General features: G+C 38.9%; 1 protein-coding gene across 3 annotated transcripts; it reads right to left on the reverse strand.

The window, feature by feature from the left end:
- Positions 1-13622: 13622 nt before the first annotated feature.
- Positions 13623-14946, reverse strand: LOC111593538 (mitochondrial dicarboxylate carrier). 3 transcript variants are annotated; one of them, XM_023306340.1, is made up of 5 exons: positions 14890-14946; positions 14604-14832; positions 14293-14539; positions 14093-14225; positions 13623-14020 (listed from the first exon to the last, which is right to left on the reverse strand). In XM_023306340.1, exons 2-5 carry the CDS (start codon positions 14665-14667, stop codon positions 13700-13702), a joined length of 765 nt encoding a protein of 254 aa, XP_023162108.1. In that variant the 5' UTR covers positions 14668-14832; positions 14890-14946; the 3' UTR covers positions 13623-13699. The 3 variants fall into 3 exon arrangements, with proteins under 3 accessions (XP_023162108.1, XP_023162109.1, XP_023162110.1); XM_023306341.1 differs by having other exon boundaries at positions 14886-14906; XM_023306342.1 differs by lacking the exon at positions 14890-14946 and having other exon boundaries at positions 14006-14023; positions 14604-14879.
- Between the last annotated feature and the right edge of the window lie 2055 nt (positions 14947-17001).

The following is a 17001-nucleotide window of genomic DNA, read 5'->3' on the forward strand; positions in this document are numbered from 1 at the left end:
TCGGAAAAATATGCTACGTCTATGTTGATGACGTGATAATATTTTCTGAAAATGAAACGGACCATGTCAAACACATTGATACAGTTCTCCAACAGCTTTACGACGTCAACATGAAACTGATCCCGAAAAAGTCAAAGCAATCCAAGAATTCGCTGAACCAAAAAACGTCTTCGCATTAAGATCGTTTTTGGGACTTGCTAGTTACTACAGGGTGTTTATTAAAGATTTTGCGTCAATTGCGAGACCTTTAACTAACATGCTTAAGGGCGAAAACGGCATGGTAAGCAAACACATGTCCAAAAAGGATCCAATTGACTTTGACAATGCACAACGCGACGCTTTTGACCGCCTAAGAAATATTTTGGCGTCAGAAGACGTCATACTCATGTACCCGGACTTTAAAAAACCTTTTGATCTAACGACCGACGCTTCCGCTAATGGTATCGGTGCAGTACTGTCTCAAGGGGAAAGGCCAATCACAATGATATCTCTTAATGTTCGAGATATCATTGTGATTGGCCTTCCCCCTTGAGACAGTACTGCACCGATACCATTAGCGGAAGCAGAGTGAATCTTATTATGCTACCAATGAAAGAGAATTATTGGCCATCGTATGGGCTCTCGGAAAATTACAGAACTATCTGTATGGCACCAGAGAACTTCACATTTTCACGGACCATCAGCCGCTCACCTTTTCAGTGTCAGAAAAAAACACTAACGCAAAGATTAAAAGATTGAAGAGCATAACGCACAAATTCATTACAAGCCTGGGAAAGAAAACTTCGTGGCAGATGCCCTGTCCCGGCAAAACGTTAATGCCCTGCAAGATGAAACACAATCATGTGTTGCTACCATCCATAGTGAGATATCCCTGACCTACACAATCGATACAACAGACAAGCCCGTTAACCTTTTTAGGAACCAAATTATCCTAGAAGAAGCACGCTACAATTTGTATCGTAGACTCATCATATTCGGCAGAAAAACCCGCCATGTGATACAGTTCACAGACAAGAATGACCTCCTCGAATCCATAAAGCTTGCAGTAAACAGTGATGTGGTAAACGCATTCTATTGTGATCTCCCGACCTTGGCAGCCTTTCAACACGAACTCGTATCACTCTACCCTACAACAAAGTTTTGGCACTGCAAGAATATTGTAGCCGACATTACTAGCAAAAGTGACCAAATAGAAATAGTTAATAATGAACATAATCGCGCACATAGAGCAGCGCAGGAAAACATGAAACAAATTCTTCGCGAATATTATTTTCCAAAAATGGCCAAATTAACTAAGGAAATAGTCTCAAATTGCAAGGTGTGCACTACTGCTAAGTATGACCGTCACCCAAAAAAACAAGAACTCGGGGAAACGCCCATACCATCCTATACTGGTGAAATGCTGCACATAGATATCTTCTCCACTGACCAGAAACTATTCTTGACCTGTGTAGATAAATTTTCCAAATTCGCCATTGTACAACCCTTATTATCCAGATCAATAATAGATATCATTAACCCCATGTTACAGTTAATCAACATTTTTCCAAGAATAAAAACAATCTATTGCGACAATGAGGCATCGTTCAATTCAGAAACAGTTACCTCGCTACTAAAAAATCAATTTAACATAGACATAGTCAACACCCCCCACTACATAGCTGCTCAAACGGACAGGTGGAGCGCTTTCATAGCACTCTATTAGAAATAGCCAGATGCATTAAAATTGACAAAAAATTAAATAACACAACACAGATAATAATAAGAGCAACTATAGAATATAATAGAACAATTCATTCAGTTACAGAACAGAGACCATTAGACGTCATTCACTCTCAAAATATCGAGTTACAACATAATATCAAAGACAGTATAATCAAAGCCCATCAAGATCAACTCATCAGATGTAACACAAATAGGCAAAATAGGTATTCGATGTAGGTGAAAAAGTATTCATAAAAAACAACAATAGGTTAGGAAACAAGCTGACCCCATTATGTTCTGAGGGACACATACAAGCAGACCTAGGGACGGCTGTACTTATTAAGGGGAGGGTGGTCCAAAAGGACAACCTTAAATAAACTACAAAATTTTTTTGGTTCTACACAGTTAATATAACTTCGCTTCACATTTCCTACAGGTTGACCATCATAATACTGTCAATTCTAACCGCAGCGGGGACGCGCATCACCGACTTCTCAAATGCGAAATACATTCCTGTGCTAGACGGTAGTGTTTTACTATGGAAGCAAAGTAAATTCATACGACACTCGACTAACTTGACAGAATTCTCAGCCATCATAGACGATACCATAAAATTATCCGAACTATTTCCCCTCTCTCACATGCGAAAGCTTTTAGAAGTAGACATAGAACATGTCCAAAACTTATTGTCCACTCTAACAATACACCACAGGATAGCAAGAAGATTAGATTTCCTAGGCACAGCACTAAAAGTAATAGCTGGAACGCCTGATGCGTCTGACTTGGAGAAAATTCGAAATGCGGAAACACAATTAATAGAATCAAACAATAGACAGATTGTAATCAACACAGAAACTCAGAAACAAATCAACCTGCTCACAGAGACAGTTAATAGAATAATCAAAGCTAAAAAGTCTGAAATGGTTGACACCCCACATGCCACATACCCCACATGATACATGCGCCCGCGGATTACACTCAGGCGAATCAGCCATATGCCGAACGCAGCCCAGTCACCTGGAACCTATTACAAGGGTTGACGAAGGAATGATCATCATCAACCAGCCTGCGAGCGTTAGTATAGATGGAGGCCCCACAATATACGTCAAGGGAACTAATCTCATAACGTTTGAGCGCAACGCCATGGTAAACGACACCACGTATCTCAACCACGATAAAACTGTCGATATGGTTCCTGGCATTCCAACTTCACCTTTACTGAACATTACGGGACACGATCACGTGCTAAGCCTACCCCTACTTCAGCGAATGAATGAACACAACCTGCACGCCATTAGGGAATTAAGCGACGACATGTCATCTAACGGATCTCCCAAGTTCTGGTTCGCCATTGGAGTAATTATCAGCCTCCTGTTCTGTAGCCTCATCGTAGTTGGCCTATGTTGGTATCGGAAGAACACCTCGATCAAGTTGCAGAGATTCATCCAGGAGTTGCGCATCACCGAGGACGGCAATGAACTTAAAGGGGGAATAGTTAACAACCAAGTTAACGAACAACCCTCGCGTTAAGTTCGGAGCAACCCACGCAGCTAGAACATCAACGTATCGGATTTCGGTTGCACTGCGAACGCAACGTCTGCAAAATATGCTATTGCGGGCATTAGCAGTTTTCGTTATATGTCGCAATCGCAGACATTGTAGCGTTAACATAAATATGCCGACATAGCTCCGCGCGGCCGACAGCCCATGGCGTGATCTTTATATAATATGTATTTAGGTTTGGATTCATATTTCCCTTTTATGTACTTAGCTTTAGTCTTTTATTCATTTCATTGTCACGATCAGTTCTGTTCCAATAACGTAAGCTAACGCACGTTGAATAAACATTGCTCCGGCAATTGGCCGTATAATCTTGACTTATTAATTAATATATCACTGAGCCACAAGGCCAGTGATCTGATACTTAACCGTATCTCAACCTAATCTACATTATCAACTAACAACCTGGATCTACCCGACGGCATCCCCTTACGAGGACTACTGGAGCGGATAGACTAAATAACTTGTATATGGCTATATACTATAATTCAATGTAATGCTAAATCCTTACTTATAGTCGTCAGATGATATTAAGGTTTTCACAGTTCGTCCTGTGCAGGGATGGAAAGCCAAGGATAGGCTTGTCACTGATGATATTAAGTAAAGCTGAAGCCACAATACCCGGAATCTTTTTTTTTAATTTGGGCTTCTCTATGACACAGCAAACTTGAGTAGCTAGTGATCACTATCAATATTAATGTACAGGTATTTCTGCAAATTGTCCAATGCCCATACCATGGACTTTTGTTTGTTGCGCAATAGGTTTCGTTATCTTTTAGGGTTCTTGATATTATTGTAATGGGCCTGCCTTCTTGTGACTCTACCGTACCGATACCACATTCAGACGCATGCGTCATTGTGTATGACGTCTTCTGAGGCTAAAACTATTCTTTAACTTCAATGGTAGTCTTCATGGCCATCTGCTTAATTATCGAGAAGTTTTCCCAGATTTCAGTTTCAGTAGATTTATCATTGGCTATGCAATAGCGGCGAAAACAGCTGTAGCAATACAACCGCAGCTCGAACAGTGATTTTAGTTGTGACTACTCTTTGATGTCTTTCACCTTTTTGGGGTCAGTCTTTGTACTAAAAAACCAAGATACTCAAGGCATTCCTTGAAATTCGGTGTCTTTTCTTTGTCGGCTTTAATGTTATCCTCACAAAGACACTTTGAAACAGAGCTCTTTTTCGTTTTCAGTGAAGATTATAATATTCTACGTAAACATAGCATGTTTTGACAATTTGTGGGAGCCAAGTAAAATTGGTGGTAGCCAGATGTTTGGTCGAGCGTTGTGAAATATTTTGCCTTACCCAGATTGGCATCATGGATATGTTTGGCAATGGCTATTTATCAGCGACAGTTCGCTCGACTCATTTCTTAAAATCAATGACGAGGCGATTTTTGCTAATGTCGTTTTCGTTATATCCTTTTTGTGAATAGCCCATGTCGGATTGTTATAACTAGCATTTGAGGGCCTGATGATGTCATTTCGTAGTAGCTCACTGATTTCTTTTTTGCGAAGTCGGCTTTCCCATAAGCCAATAAGCCCCGAATTCAATGGTATTAGCGACTTTTGTAAGAAAAAAGTAAGTAAAAGCAGTTGTTCTAGGAATGTTCTAATAATAATAATAAATATTTATGGTGGATTTTGTCAGAGCAACAATGGAACTAACTGAAAAAGGGGAAGCGACTGACCTTACATTCTTTAACTCCTTTACGGGTCTAATGTATTTTTTAGACACCACAGCATCGATTAGGATTCTTAGTTTTCTCCCAGCAATCTGTCGTTCAATAAGCGGCAACCGGCAGCACTCCCTAAATAACATATCAGGTAATTTTCACATTGTGAATCCTCGGCTACCGCTGAGTTATAAGTGTTGCAACTTGTGACGGAGCAAATATAATTTATGCTATACTGAATGAGACTCAAATACAAACAAAACTTAAAAACTAGAATTAATTCTATAAACAGAACTTGCAACATAACTCGGAAAGCCGACTAAGGATAAGTGATAATGCTGGCCTTGTGATATAAGCAAGAGCTCAGGTTACCGATGCTGACCATTGCGATTAGAGATCTTGCCACGGCCACCACGGCCGATCTGCGCTTATACTCCATAACTTGTATCTATTGCATGAATATACAAATCACACGCAGTTACTATTGTATACGTATTTGTATAAGTTAAGAACAAAGTTGTTACACAATAGTCGCTGCGCTCAAGAACCGCTACAATAGCCTAAAAATACTTGAATTCCGCAGTCTGGAATTCCTAACAACAAAGTTGGCGCTCAATTCTCTCTTCGATCAAGAACCGCTGCAATAGCGCGAAACTACCGTAGTTCAACAACATGTCGCTGAATGCAGACAATGTCGCGAGAGTCATCAGAAGCGCTGCCGCCATCAACTCGGCTTTAGCTAGCCAGGGTACAATCATCTTAAGAATAAATTAGTCTAAAATCTGGGATCGACCTGATCACAAGTAAAAATAAAACTTAGGATTTTTTATTTTAGCTTATGGATGTGTTTAAGCAGAAAAATGTCCAACCAAAGAAACGTGCTCCCCGCATCTGACCGGAAAGTAGAAGAAAACAGCTCAAACACAATTTAATCGATTGCGCCCTTTGGAATTGAAATGGATTCACGGAAGTGAATTAATGCACTCACTGCTTGCCAATGGACTCAACGTAAACAAAGGTATGTGTATCAAAAATATATATTTTGGTCTTACATACAATATATCCTGCGATTTAAAAATTTTAACTCAGAAAATCGGTCATATATAGTTTTTATCGAGTTGCCACAGTTGTGAACAATATGAAGATGAACTCTGTAGTAAATTAACTGTAATTCTAAAAACTTATTAGTTTGTCGAAGGTCAGGAGAAACTTAACTATCAACATTTTACAAATTAGCTCTAATGACTTACTAAAAAATGATCATGTACATATTTTTATTCGCAATTGGGAATATTCAGAATTTGACATGTTTATGGGGTTAGAGAAATTACTTTTCCCAATTAAACGAGTTACGTATTTGAGGATAAAAATAAATAAAAGGGTATGATGAATACATACTGCGTATGCTTTTGATATTATAACATTTGTATCAGTTGTCAAATTATTAGACGCAAAACTTCTCAATCGAAGTTTAAGATAATGGAATCTGGGCAATCACCTGATAAATCTTCATTTCAAGCTGGTGTTGCAGCTGGGGGTATTCTTGTAGGCATGTGGCTAATTATCTGTATTACATGTTGTTGTGCTATATTTTGGCCGGCATTTGGATGCATACTAGCATACTTTAGCTGCAAGAAACACTGTGACTATGACTCAACCAAACAGAAGCGAAAACACCGCAAAAGCTCCTGAACAGAGTTTTCCGACACTTAGTCAGTGACGCGAACATCCCTCATTTAATATTCATCATTGTGTTAAGTCTTGGCTTTCTATTCAAAATTACCGAAATACAAATATAATCATTTTATAGTTGAGTTATTTACTTTTGTTTATTATCAGTTTTTAGTCATTTCTTAATTTTATTTATTGTAACTTATAAGTCAAATAAACTTATAAAGAAAATTTGAAACTATTTAAACTTAGGATTCCTATTTGACAGTGGTATGAATTATTAAAGTTGGATGATTCCGGTCCCGCGAAGTTACAGCTGGGATCCAGTTGTGTTGTGATTAGGTTGTCGTTTACGAAGATTACGTTGGAGAGTTGACTTCCTCTCTTTAATTACTAGCCTTGTGGCTTAGCAATATGAATAATTAAAAACAACAATATTTAACGGCTGAACGCCGGAGCAAGTGACTTTATTTATAAACGTCTAAAACTGAACTAACTTGGTGCCGCCAGCGAGCTGAAGCACAAGCCAAGCAAAGTTATTACATAATATAAGAACTTAAGAGATACAAAATAGCAGTCGGCAAGCCGACTTGACTCCAGCGATAATGCTGATCTTGCGGCATGTGCAAGATATCAGGTTACCGCCGATGGCCTGATACTTTTGGGTGTTGAGCTGACATTTGCAATTCCTGAATGACCTGTAGGTTGTGGTTGGTCATCCTTTGTAGCAGTGGTAAGCTTAGTACCGGATCATGGTCGATGATGTTTAATATCGGTGAGGCTGCTATGCCTGGCACCTTGTTGATGATTTCACGCTTGTCCACGTATTTGGTGCCATTTATGACTGCTACGTGTTCGAACGTGAACGTGCTACGTGTTCATCGGTGCTGACGTTAGCGGGGCTCTCATTTATGATTATGATACCCTCGTCAACCACATTGATGCTCTTCAGGTGGCTAGGTTGAGTGTTGCAGCGCGCGGTGTGTCCAGCATGCAGTCCACGTGCGCAGGTGTCGTATGAGGCCAATTTGCAGATTGATGCGTAAGATGTTGTGGCGCAACTCGTCACTGTTACGATGTTGTTGCCGCATTCTGCTACCGTGTCATCTTTGAGTTGAAGTACTGTATGTTCGTGGGCCACCGGGAGTATATTGACCTTCTTACATATAAACTTAATTCTGGGATATTCAATTATAACGTGAACAATGTTTTCGGACTGAAGGATTTTAATGCTAGCTGCTTCCATTAAATAAACTATGGGAATTTCTGTGGGATGTTCAATAAGCACGGACTTTAAATCGTTGTGGTAAAAAATAGTTGGGTTTATTATGCTTGCTTTTGCAAGGGTGATTGTGAGCATGAGATTTTTAATTTCGGTTATTACCATCCTATTTCTTGCCAATAATGCCTCGTACAAATGTGGAGTGTCTACAAACTCAGCTTTTTTTGCTTTTATTATCCGATTCACAGTATCCGTGAGTTAGTTAATTTGTTTCTGTGTCTCCGTGTTTATTACTACCTGCCGGCTACAACCGTGAGTGCTGTGTCTAGAAAATCTAGGCTTCTGGCGATTCTATGATGAACCTCTAAAACGCACAAAAGATTTTTAATGTAGTCTGGGATTGGGGAAATAAATCGGACAACCTTTTAGTTTCTTGTACCATGTATAAAAATTCAGTTAAGTTGCTTGAGTGCCTGACACAGTCGGTATGTTCCCATATCATTACCTTTCCGTCTATTACGGGAATGTAACTGGCATGAGAGTAGTCTGTGATCCGAGCATCTATTAAGTTTAATGAAAGCAAGAGCGACCAAATAAGCCTGCAAGAAAAAGAAATAATCTTGATTCCATAACTAACTTTAGAGTGTCGGAATAATTCCTATTTTATATTGTCCTTGTGGACCACCCTCCCCTTAATAAGGACAGACGTTCTAAGGTCTGCTTGAACTTCTTCTTCTGAGCATAAGGGGGTCAGTTTGTTCCCTAGCCTTTTGTTGGATTTGACGAAGACTTTTTCTCCTACCTCAAATACCCTGTTTTGTCTGTGTGGCAAGTTGTGTCTGTTGGAACTTTTCAATTTTCTTTCTGATAATTTCCCTGAATTCATCAGTTGACGAGTGAATCACTTCTATTGGTTTTTTGCCTGTCACTGAGTGCAACGATCGATTGTACTCCAGGGTTGCGTGCAAGATTAGTTCGTTGGTATCGTCGATCTTTCTTTCTAGTTTAATGCATCTTGCAATTTCTGATAGCGTACTGTGGAAACGTTCTACTTGGCCATTGGAAGTACTATGCAGCGGTGGTGTATTTACCACTTCTATTCCAAAACTGTTCCTTAGTAGTGACGTAATGGTCTCTGAATTAAAGAATGCTTCATTGTCGCAATATACGACTTTGCTTTTGGAAAGAAATTTATGGCTTGGATAATAGGAGCTTTTACGTCTGCTATAGTACGCGACACTATCGGCTGTACTATTGCAAATTTAGAGAATTTATCAATGCACGTCAGTAATTGCTTCTTGCCGGTTGAGTAAATGTCAATGTGTAACCGTTCGTCAGGATATGACGGCGTTGGTGTTTTTCCGAGGAACTGCTTCTTTGGATGCCTGTCGTACTTGCCTCTAGTGTAAGTTTTGCAGTTGGCCACTATTTCTGTGACCAGTTTGGTCATCTTGGGGAAATAGTACTCTTCCAGGATTTGCTGTACGTTTTCCTGTGCGGCCCTGTGAGCTCGATTGTACTCTGTTGTGGCGATATGCCTTTGCTCTGCCTTGTCGATTATGTCGGTTACCATATTTTTACAGCACCAAAACTTCGTCGACGGGAAAATTTTCATTAACTCATGTTGGACACACGCCAGTGTTGGCAGATCACAATGTAGTGCATTTACAACGTTAGGGTTAACTACCGCGATTACTTCTTTCAAGACTGTGTTCTTGTCTGTGAAATGAATCTTGTGGCGTGTTTTCCCGCCGAAGAATATAAAGTTTCGTTTTAGACAAAACAATGATTCATCTAAGATTATTTGATTCCTGAAACAGTTCACAGGTTTTTCCGCAGCCTCTATTGTGTAGGTTAAGGATAATTCGCTATAAATTATCGCAGCATCGGATATTACTTCATTTTGCAAAGCATTCACATTTTGCCGTGAAAGTGCGTCTGTAACATGGTTTTCTTTACCCGGTTTGTAGTGGAGTTTTGCGTTATGTTCGTCGATATACGCTTTCCATCTTTTTATTTTCGCGTTGGGGTTTTTGTCCGACACAGCGAACGTTAATGGCTGGTGGTCTGTGTAAATATTGATATCCCTTGTACCATATAAGTTATGTTGAAGCTTTGCCAAGGGCCAAACTATGGCCAACAATTCCCTCTCATTGGTGGCGTAGTGGGTCTCACTTTCCTTTAATGATCTAGAAATCATTGTGATGGGTCTATTATCTTGTGATAATACGGCCCCAATACCATGATCAGAAGCATCCGTCGTTAGATCGAAAGGCTTCTTGAAGTCAGGGTATCTGAGGATAACATCCTCTGAAGCTAGGATGTTCCTTAGTCTTTGAAAAGCATCTCGTTGGGGAATGCCGAAGTCGACAATGGCCTTCCTGGACATGTGTTTGCTTACTAACTCGTTTTCCCCTTTCAGCAAGTTTGTCAATGGCTTTGCTATTGTTGCAAAGTCTTTAACAAAGCATCTATAATAGCTGGCCATTCCCAAGAAGGATCGAAGCTCATATAAGTTTTTTGGTTCCGATGAACCCAAGGTACTCTATGTTTTGTTTGAAAAAATGAGTCTTTTCTTTGGAAACTTTCATGTTAGCATCGCATAGGCTCTTTAAAACCCAATCAATATGCTTTACATGATCCTCTTCGTTCTCGGAGAAAATTATTACGTCGTCTACGTAGACATAGCAAGATTTGCCTATCTGTTCACGCAACACGTCATCGATCGCCATTTGGAAGATGCTACCAGCATTCTTCAATCCGAATGGCAGTCGACAGAACTCATATTTTCCCCCATTTACGGAGAAAGCGGTTTTAAATCGAGCGTTGTGAAATATTTGGTTTTATCCAAATTTGCCAACATCATGGAGATGTTAGGCATTGGGTATTTATCGGCGACGGTTTTTTCATTTAGTTTCCTAAAATCAATTACCACCGCTTATTTCTGTTTCTATTTTCGTCGAAACCCTTTTTGTCAACAACCCATATTGGGTTACTATAGGGTGACTTGGAAGGCCTGATGATGCCATTTTCCAGCAGATCGAAAGCGTTGACCCCCATCGGGTGTGGATATAGCTTTGAATAGACCGCGTTATCATCTATTGTGCGCACTGTGGCCACAACAGACGTATTGAACGGTAACGCCTCGTTAGAGGTCGAAAATGCTTTAGATCTATTCAAAATCATGCTTCTAAATTTGGCTTTTACAGTTTCTGGCACTACGATGTCATTCACGTTAGTGAAATTGACGTTATCGCAATAATGGTGCTGTAGCTTTTCAGTCTCAGTTCCATAATTGATTGTGCCTTTTTCGGCATTAAAGGTTGCTCCTACCTGCGTTAGCAGGTCGAACCCAATGATACCATCAAACGGTGCTAGAGATTCTAGCAAGAAAAATGGAGCTGTTTTCTCAAAAATTTTCATTGAACACTTACGGGTTATTTTGTCAGAACCATGGATGGAACTAACTGTAAAAGGAGAGCTGACCGGGCTTACATTCTTAAGCGCTTTTACGGGCTTAATGTAATTTTTGGCCGCTATTAACATTCTTAGTTTTCTCCCAGCCAGGTTTTGTTCGATGAACGGCAACCGGGAGCGCTCCCTAAAAAATGTACCAGGTCATTGTCACTCTCAGCGTCGTGCTCCTCTTGAGCTTCCGCAACTGCGGCTTCGGCCGATTTGTAATATTCTTGGTCTTGGTTATCGGATGCATGCTGAATCGTGTTCTGCACCCGTTGACGTCTCTGATCCGACATTCTTTCGGAACCCTGTCTTTTTTGGCCTTGCATGTTCTCATTTTGAGGCCTACTATTTTGACCCTTTGCAAACTGCGTAGGCAGTTTGTACCTAGTCATAGTGGAACCAATTTCCATGGGCTCTGGTGCCTGGCCTTGATCATGTTTGGGGCTCTGATAAGCATTGCTTTGCTGCTTATTCAGTTTTCTGACAAAATGGGGGTTCCTGTCTTGGCCGTGTTCGAGCCTGTTGTTCTTTCCCTGCTTTTCTTGAGTACGCGCCTGGTAACTATTGTGCTCACTTGCCTGCGCCCTGTCTTCCATTGCTTTTTCATATGTGGCTGACAGAATTCTACGTTCTATGCTAGCCTCAGCTTTTTATTTATTTATTTATTTATTGATACATTTGTTTTTTTTTCTAACTTTGTTGTTAATTTTTCCTGCTATTTGAACATTCTACTTACATGTTTCTTAGGGTGTTTCTATCTCTTATTCTCCTTAGTGTAGGTTCTATTTAGAGTTGGGCGCCAATTATTAAAGTTGGATGATTCCGGTCCCGCGAAGTTACAGCTGGGATCCAGTTGTGTTGTGATTAGGTTGTCGTTTACGAAGATTACGTTGGAGAGTTGACTTCCTCTCTTTAATTACTAGCCTTGTGGCTTAGCAATATGAATAATTAAAAACAACAATATTTAACGGCTGAACGCCGGAGCAAGTGACTTTATTTATAAACGTCTAAAACTGAACTAACTTGGTGCCGCCAGCGAGCTGAAGCACAAGCCAAGCAAAGTTATTACATAATATAAGAACTTAAGAGATACAAAATAGCAGTCGGCAAGCCGACTTGACTCCAGCGATAATGCTGATCTTGCGGCATGTGCAAGATATCAGGTTACCGCCGATGGCCTGATACTCTCGGGTGTTGAACTGACATTTGCCCAATCCGCACAATGCTTTTGGTCTGCTTATGTCGTTCAACTATTCCGAGGGGTACTCAGTAAGTGATACCACTGTTCTCGAGGGGCACTCGTTAACTTATACACGACTATTGGCATGTAAATGTGCTTCCGTATGTATGTACGCACGCGAACCACTTCGCATCTAATGCACCTAAAGACTTTAAATTTGGAATATATGCGTTTGAAGAAGTGTTATGATTTTCCCGATATGCCTATTTGGGTCTGGGCAAATCTGGTAATGCTTTATCTGTTATGTCAGAAAACAGCACATTGGACGGGGTTCAAGGTATCTCTTAGACGGGCACCCCGACCATAGCTTTCTTACTTGTTGTTTTACAGCGCTTCCACTTGAAAGTTTTAAAAACTTAACTGGGTTTTTGCTATGCTCGCCTGTCTGTGTAAATACAAATTCGATTTTATAGATACAGAACTGCATAAAATAGAAATAGAACGAAATACAAATTTCAATTCTCTAGCTGTTATAGGTTTGAGGTCGACACCTTGAAACATACAAGCAGTCGAAAGGAAAAATAGACGGACATGGCCATACTTCTCTTGTTAGATTCTTTTTAATAAAACCATTATACCCTGATTTGCGGATATACTTTTGTCGTAAATACAATGCGCATAAGAAAAGGCATAGATAATATGCCGACGCTAATAGGTGACGTGGCAAGTCGCCATTATCTATATCTTCTAAAGTTGAATAGTTAGAAATTCAATTATTGAGGTACGGTACCTCTGTAGATAAATTTAAAAGATCTATTAGTGCCAGTTCGGGATGTAATATATTGAATATGCCATACAATTCGCAAATTTTTAGAACGAAGGCTCCAAAAAACTTTAACGACTAAGTTACTGTTGACCGCCACTATGTGTCTACTAAAATATATGTATCTATAAACTCTCTGCCAAAGGTTTGGAGTTCGTAGGCTTTTTTCCGACTAGAGCACTCCTATTTGTGCTGTTCTTAGCATAACAATAAATATTAAATATAGAATTGATTTGATGTTTAAAGATTTGAATTATTCAACAATATCTCAAGAACTTTACAGAAGTTTTGAATACCAAATTTAATGAAATTAGGTGCATAGGTAACAAATGTTGAGTTTAAAATTTTTGTAAAATTACAAAGGTTCAATTTCTTAAACAACTACAAATTTTCACATTATTTGGGCTCGAGTGGTAAATAACCTAAATTAATTCGCAACTGCTCATAAATAATAAACAATGATATTGTTGCTGGTGCCTTTCGAACAATTGTGGGCATCAAACCACGATAGGGGCTCAAATATCCAAATCGCATCATATACTTAATAGCATGGAAAACAGTAGGAAACTGACTAGGTGGTGCATTCATCATTAAAGTCTTGAGAACATCAAAAGGTTGCGAAACAATTGATTCGATAATTGACGTAATAATTGAACTTTTCAAGTGCAAGTGCACGTCATCTTCTAACATAAAACGCTCATGAAGTTCACTTTTTACCTACTCCAAGGGAAAAAGAGGCAGCCAATTATAATTACGTATTACAATACGGGGCCCAAAATATGTATTTACTTGGTCATAAACTGCTAGCTGGGCACAGTTTCCAACAGCTGCTTTCAAGACTGCAGCAACACCTCCACTATATAAGGTCATCCAGCCCTCTTCTTTGGGGATCCGAATCAGAGCGTCCATAAAGCTCTTATAACTAAGATAGTTTTGATAGAATTAAAGTGCGAATATGCATTAAAAGAGTTTGAACATCAAATATGTACTTTCGTCTTAAGTGCTCATCATATTTCATATCGTTTTGCATCCGCACATTTATCACATCCATTGGTAAACCAACTAATGATCCAACTATGCCAGCAAAACTAGCTACATACAATTTGTTAAGCATAGAATTTGAGTTTTCCAATATTTCTAAGTGCTTGCCGTTCTCATACAGAGAGAAACGAAGACTTGTGCATGTCATTTGACGAAGGGCAGCCGCCGTAAAACCATCATAAAACCCTAAAAAGCCTACGATAGAATGACAGATGAAAGCATCTTAACATGAATGTAAATAAAATATATGTTTAATTACCTCTTAAGCGTATGACTTTGAGAGTTGTTTTTAACATACTCTTCTTTTGTCTCTGTGTTTGCATATGTGTCTTGATTAAATCGAAAGGGGTTAATACACAAGCTACACAGGTGGATGCCACACCACCAGACCACCATCGTGGTCGCCGCAACACACGATCGTCAGCCAGTACCTTGTGATGTGCTTTTGATTATGACCAAAATAAGACATTCCACCAATGTAGAAAGAACTTCAAAACAAAAATGTTCTCTAGCGAAAATAATAATTTAAAAAATTAACTACCTACTGTGGTAAATATCTGTCAAAATTATTATTTAAATGACAGCTATTGACTAAAAATACCCCACAAGTCGGACTCAATTACAACTGTTTTCAAACTTTTTTGTATCTACACGTAGTGACTTAAATCCACAAACATACAATAATTTTCTGCAAAAAAAAGAAGTTTCACCTGAATGATTCAAATGATTCACATCATAAGTTTTCCTAAGCCATATCAAACTTAATTTTTTGTTAATCATTGCCATTATAGCTCTACCTGTGGAGAAACAACTAACAGTACAATTACACTGTGTTAATTTGTTATTGCCAATCAAAAGAGGATGTCAACTTTAATATTTGCTATTCTATTGAGTTTGTTGTATGTATTCCAAATTGAATCATGCACACATACATTCGAACTCACAATCATGCGCTCTGATTTCTGCGGATGTAACGCAGAAAATGCACTTGGATAGCCATATACTTTGAAAAAAACTTTTCTTTTAGATGGACTTTGGTAATCTAATACAGAGCGTGTATTTATTTGTCAAGGCACAAGGCTCTTGCATTGGAATTACGTTTTTTGTAAATTTGGGGGAAAATAGAGCGCATATTTGGGAGAAAATTTGGTAGTATACTAAATCAAAAATATATTTATTTATCATAAAAACCCCAACATTAAATTAATTGTTTCCATCTTTTTTGGTATTCAAGCCTCATTTAATAATACTAATTAAATTGGATGAGTTATCGAAAAAAGTTATTAACTCGTACTTCATATGGTATACAAGTATGCATATAAGATCGCTGCGTTCGCTGAATTACCACTTTGAAGGGGCTCAATAAATAAACATACGTTTCTGTAGTTTTCGATAGCACTGTGTTCATTCGGGCGAAAATACACACAGACGGACATGGCTCGAACGACTCAATTCGTCGGATTGAAGTATGGCTTCAAAAGTGGAGAATAATAGTGAACACGCCAAAGTCAGTGCAAGTTACATTTTCTCTGAGACCTGGAAGTTGTCCTGCAGTCACATTAACCGGTAATGTTATGCCTGTTAGTGAAGCGGTAAAATATCTAGGTGTTCAAATCGAAACGAGAGCAGCTTAATGTGAAAACCTGGAAAATATAGTGGCTGTTAGGACCACGTTCTGAACATAGTCTTGAAAACAAATTAAGACTATATAAGGCCGTACTGAAGCCAGTGTGGACCTACGCATTGCAGTTATGGGGTACTGCTAGTAATTCAAATATCGAAATTATACAGCGATACCAGAACAAGACGCTCAGAATGATTCCATGTGCACCCTGGTATGTGACTAATTATAATATCCACAAAGATGTTAAACTGCCCCTTGTTAAAGAAGAAATACAACTATATGCAAACAAATACATGTATGCATAAACTACATAACCACGATAATGCTCTAGCACAAAGACTACTGGATGACTCAAGCATCCACAGGCGACTCAAAAGATTTCATGTCCAAGACCTGTCCCACAGAAATAGATAAATATGTAAAGTAGGTAAATATATGGATGGATCCCATTGGAGCCCAAGCCATCCGGTTACTTAATATTATTGTTAACAAATTTGTTTATTGTCTAGTATAAGACAGATTGCAAATAAAACCAGCAATTAAAAAAAAAATATATATATATAAGTTAATGTTTCTCGTCTTCACTTGTTTAAGTTTTACGAAATGAAGACAAAGGTATTTTTGTTCTGTGCCGGTTTAATGTTCAAATCAGAAAAATACAATAGGATTCTTATATGAAGCTAGCCCTGCCCTATATTCGCTGATACAGCGATTTGGCCAACGGATCATGTGATTCTTATATGGTACGTTGACCGCGTACCCAAGGGTTCTTGGAATTCGCTGACTGCAACATCATTGCAACATTATTCTGTGCAACGATCGAGTTCGGAGCTTGCACAAAAAGATATTTGAGACGTTTAACTTATTATTGGCTTATTGCTGATTGGACGTGTTAACTTATATATATATATATGTAAATAATATTATTTTTACATTAGTTTACTTAAGCCCATTCGTTCCTTAGTTAATTTTCTTCAGGATTTTGAAAACATTGAACAAAAGCATTTGCAATCAATGTCATGATAACTTTTTA

This window comes from Drosophila hydei, unplaced genomic scaffold (genome assembly GCF_003285905.1).
Source record: "Drosophila hydei strain 15085-1641.00,03,60 unplaced genomic scaffold, DhydRS2 tig00000001-arrow-pilon, whole genome shotgun sequence".
NCBI classification, from domain to species: domain Eukaryota; kingdom Metazoa; phylum Arthropoda; class Insecta; order Diptera; family Drosophilidae; genus Drosophila; species Drosophila hydei.

Bases quoted from the DNA above. Each gene is read 5' to 3' on its own strand.
- LOC111593538 (XM_023306340.1), bottom strand. From the start codon at position 14,667: ATGCAAACACAGAGACAAAAGAAGAGTATGTTAAAAACAACTCTCAAA. The intron at 14,226-14,292 runs GTACATATTTGA...AAACTATCTTAG, and splicing joins GATGAGCACTTAAGACGAAA to TTATAAGAGCTTTATGGACG. The intron at 14,021-14,092 runs GTAAATACATAT...CCCTTGGAGTAG, and splicing joins AGCTAGCAGTTTATGACCAA to GTAAAAAGTGAACTTCATGA.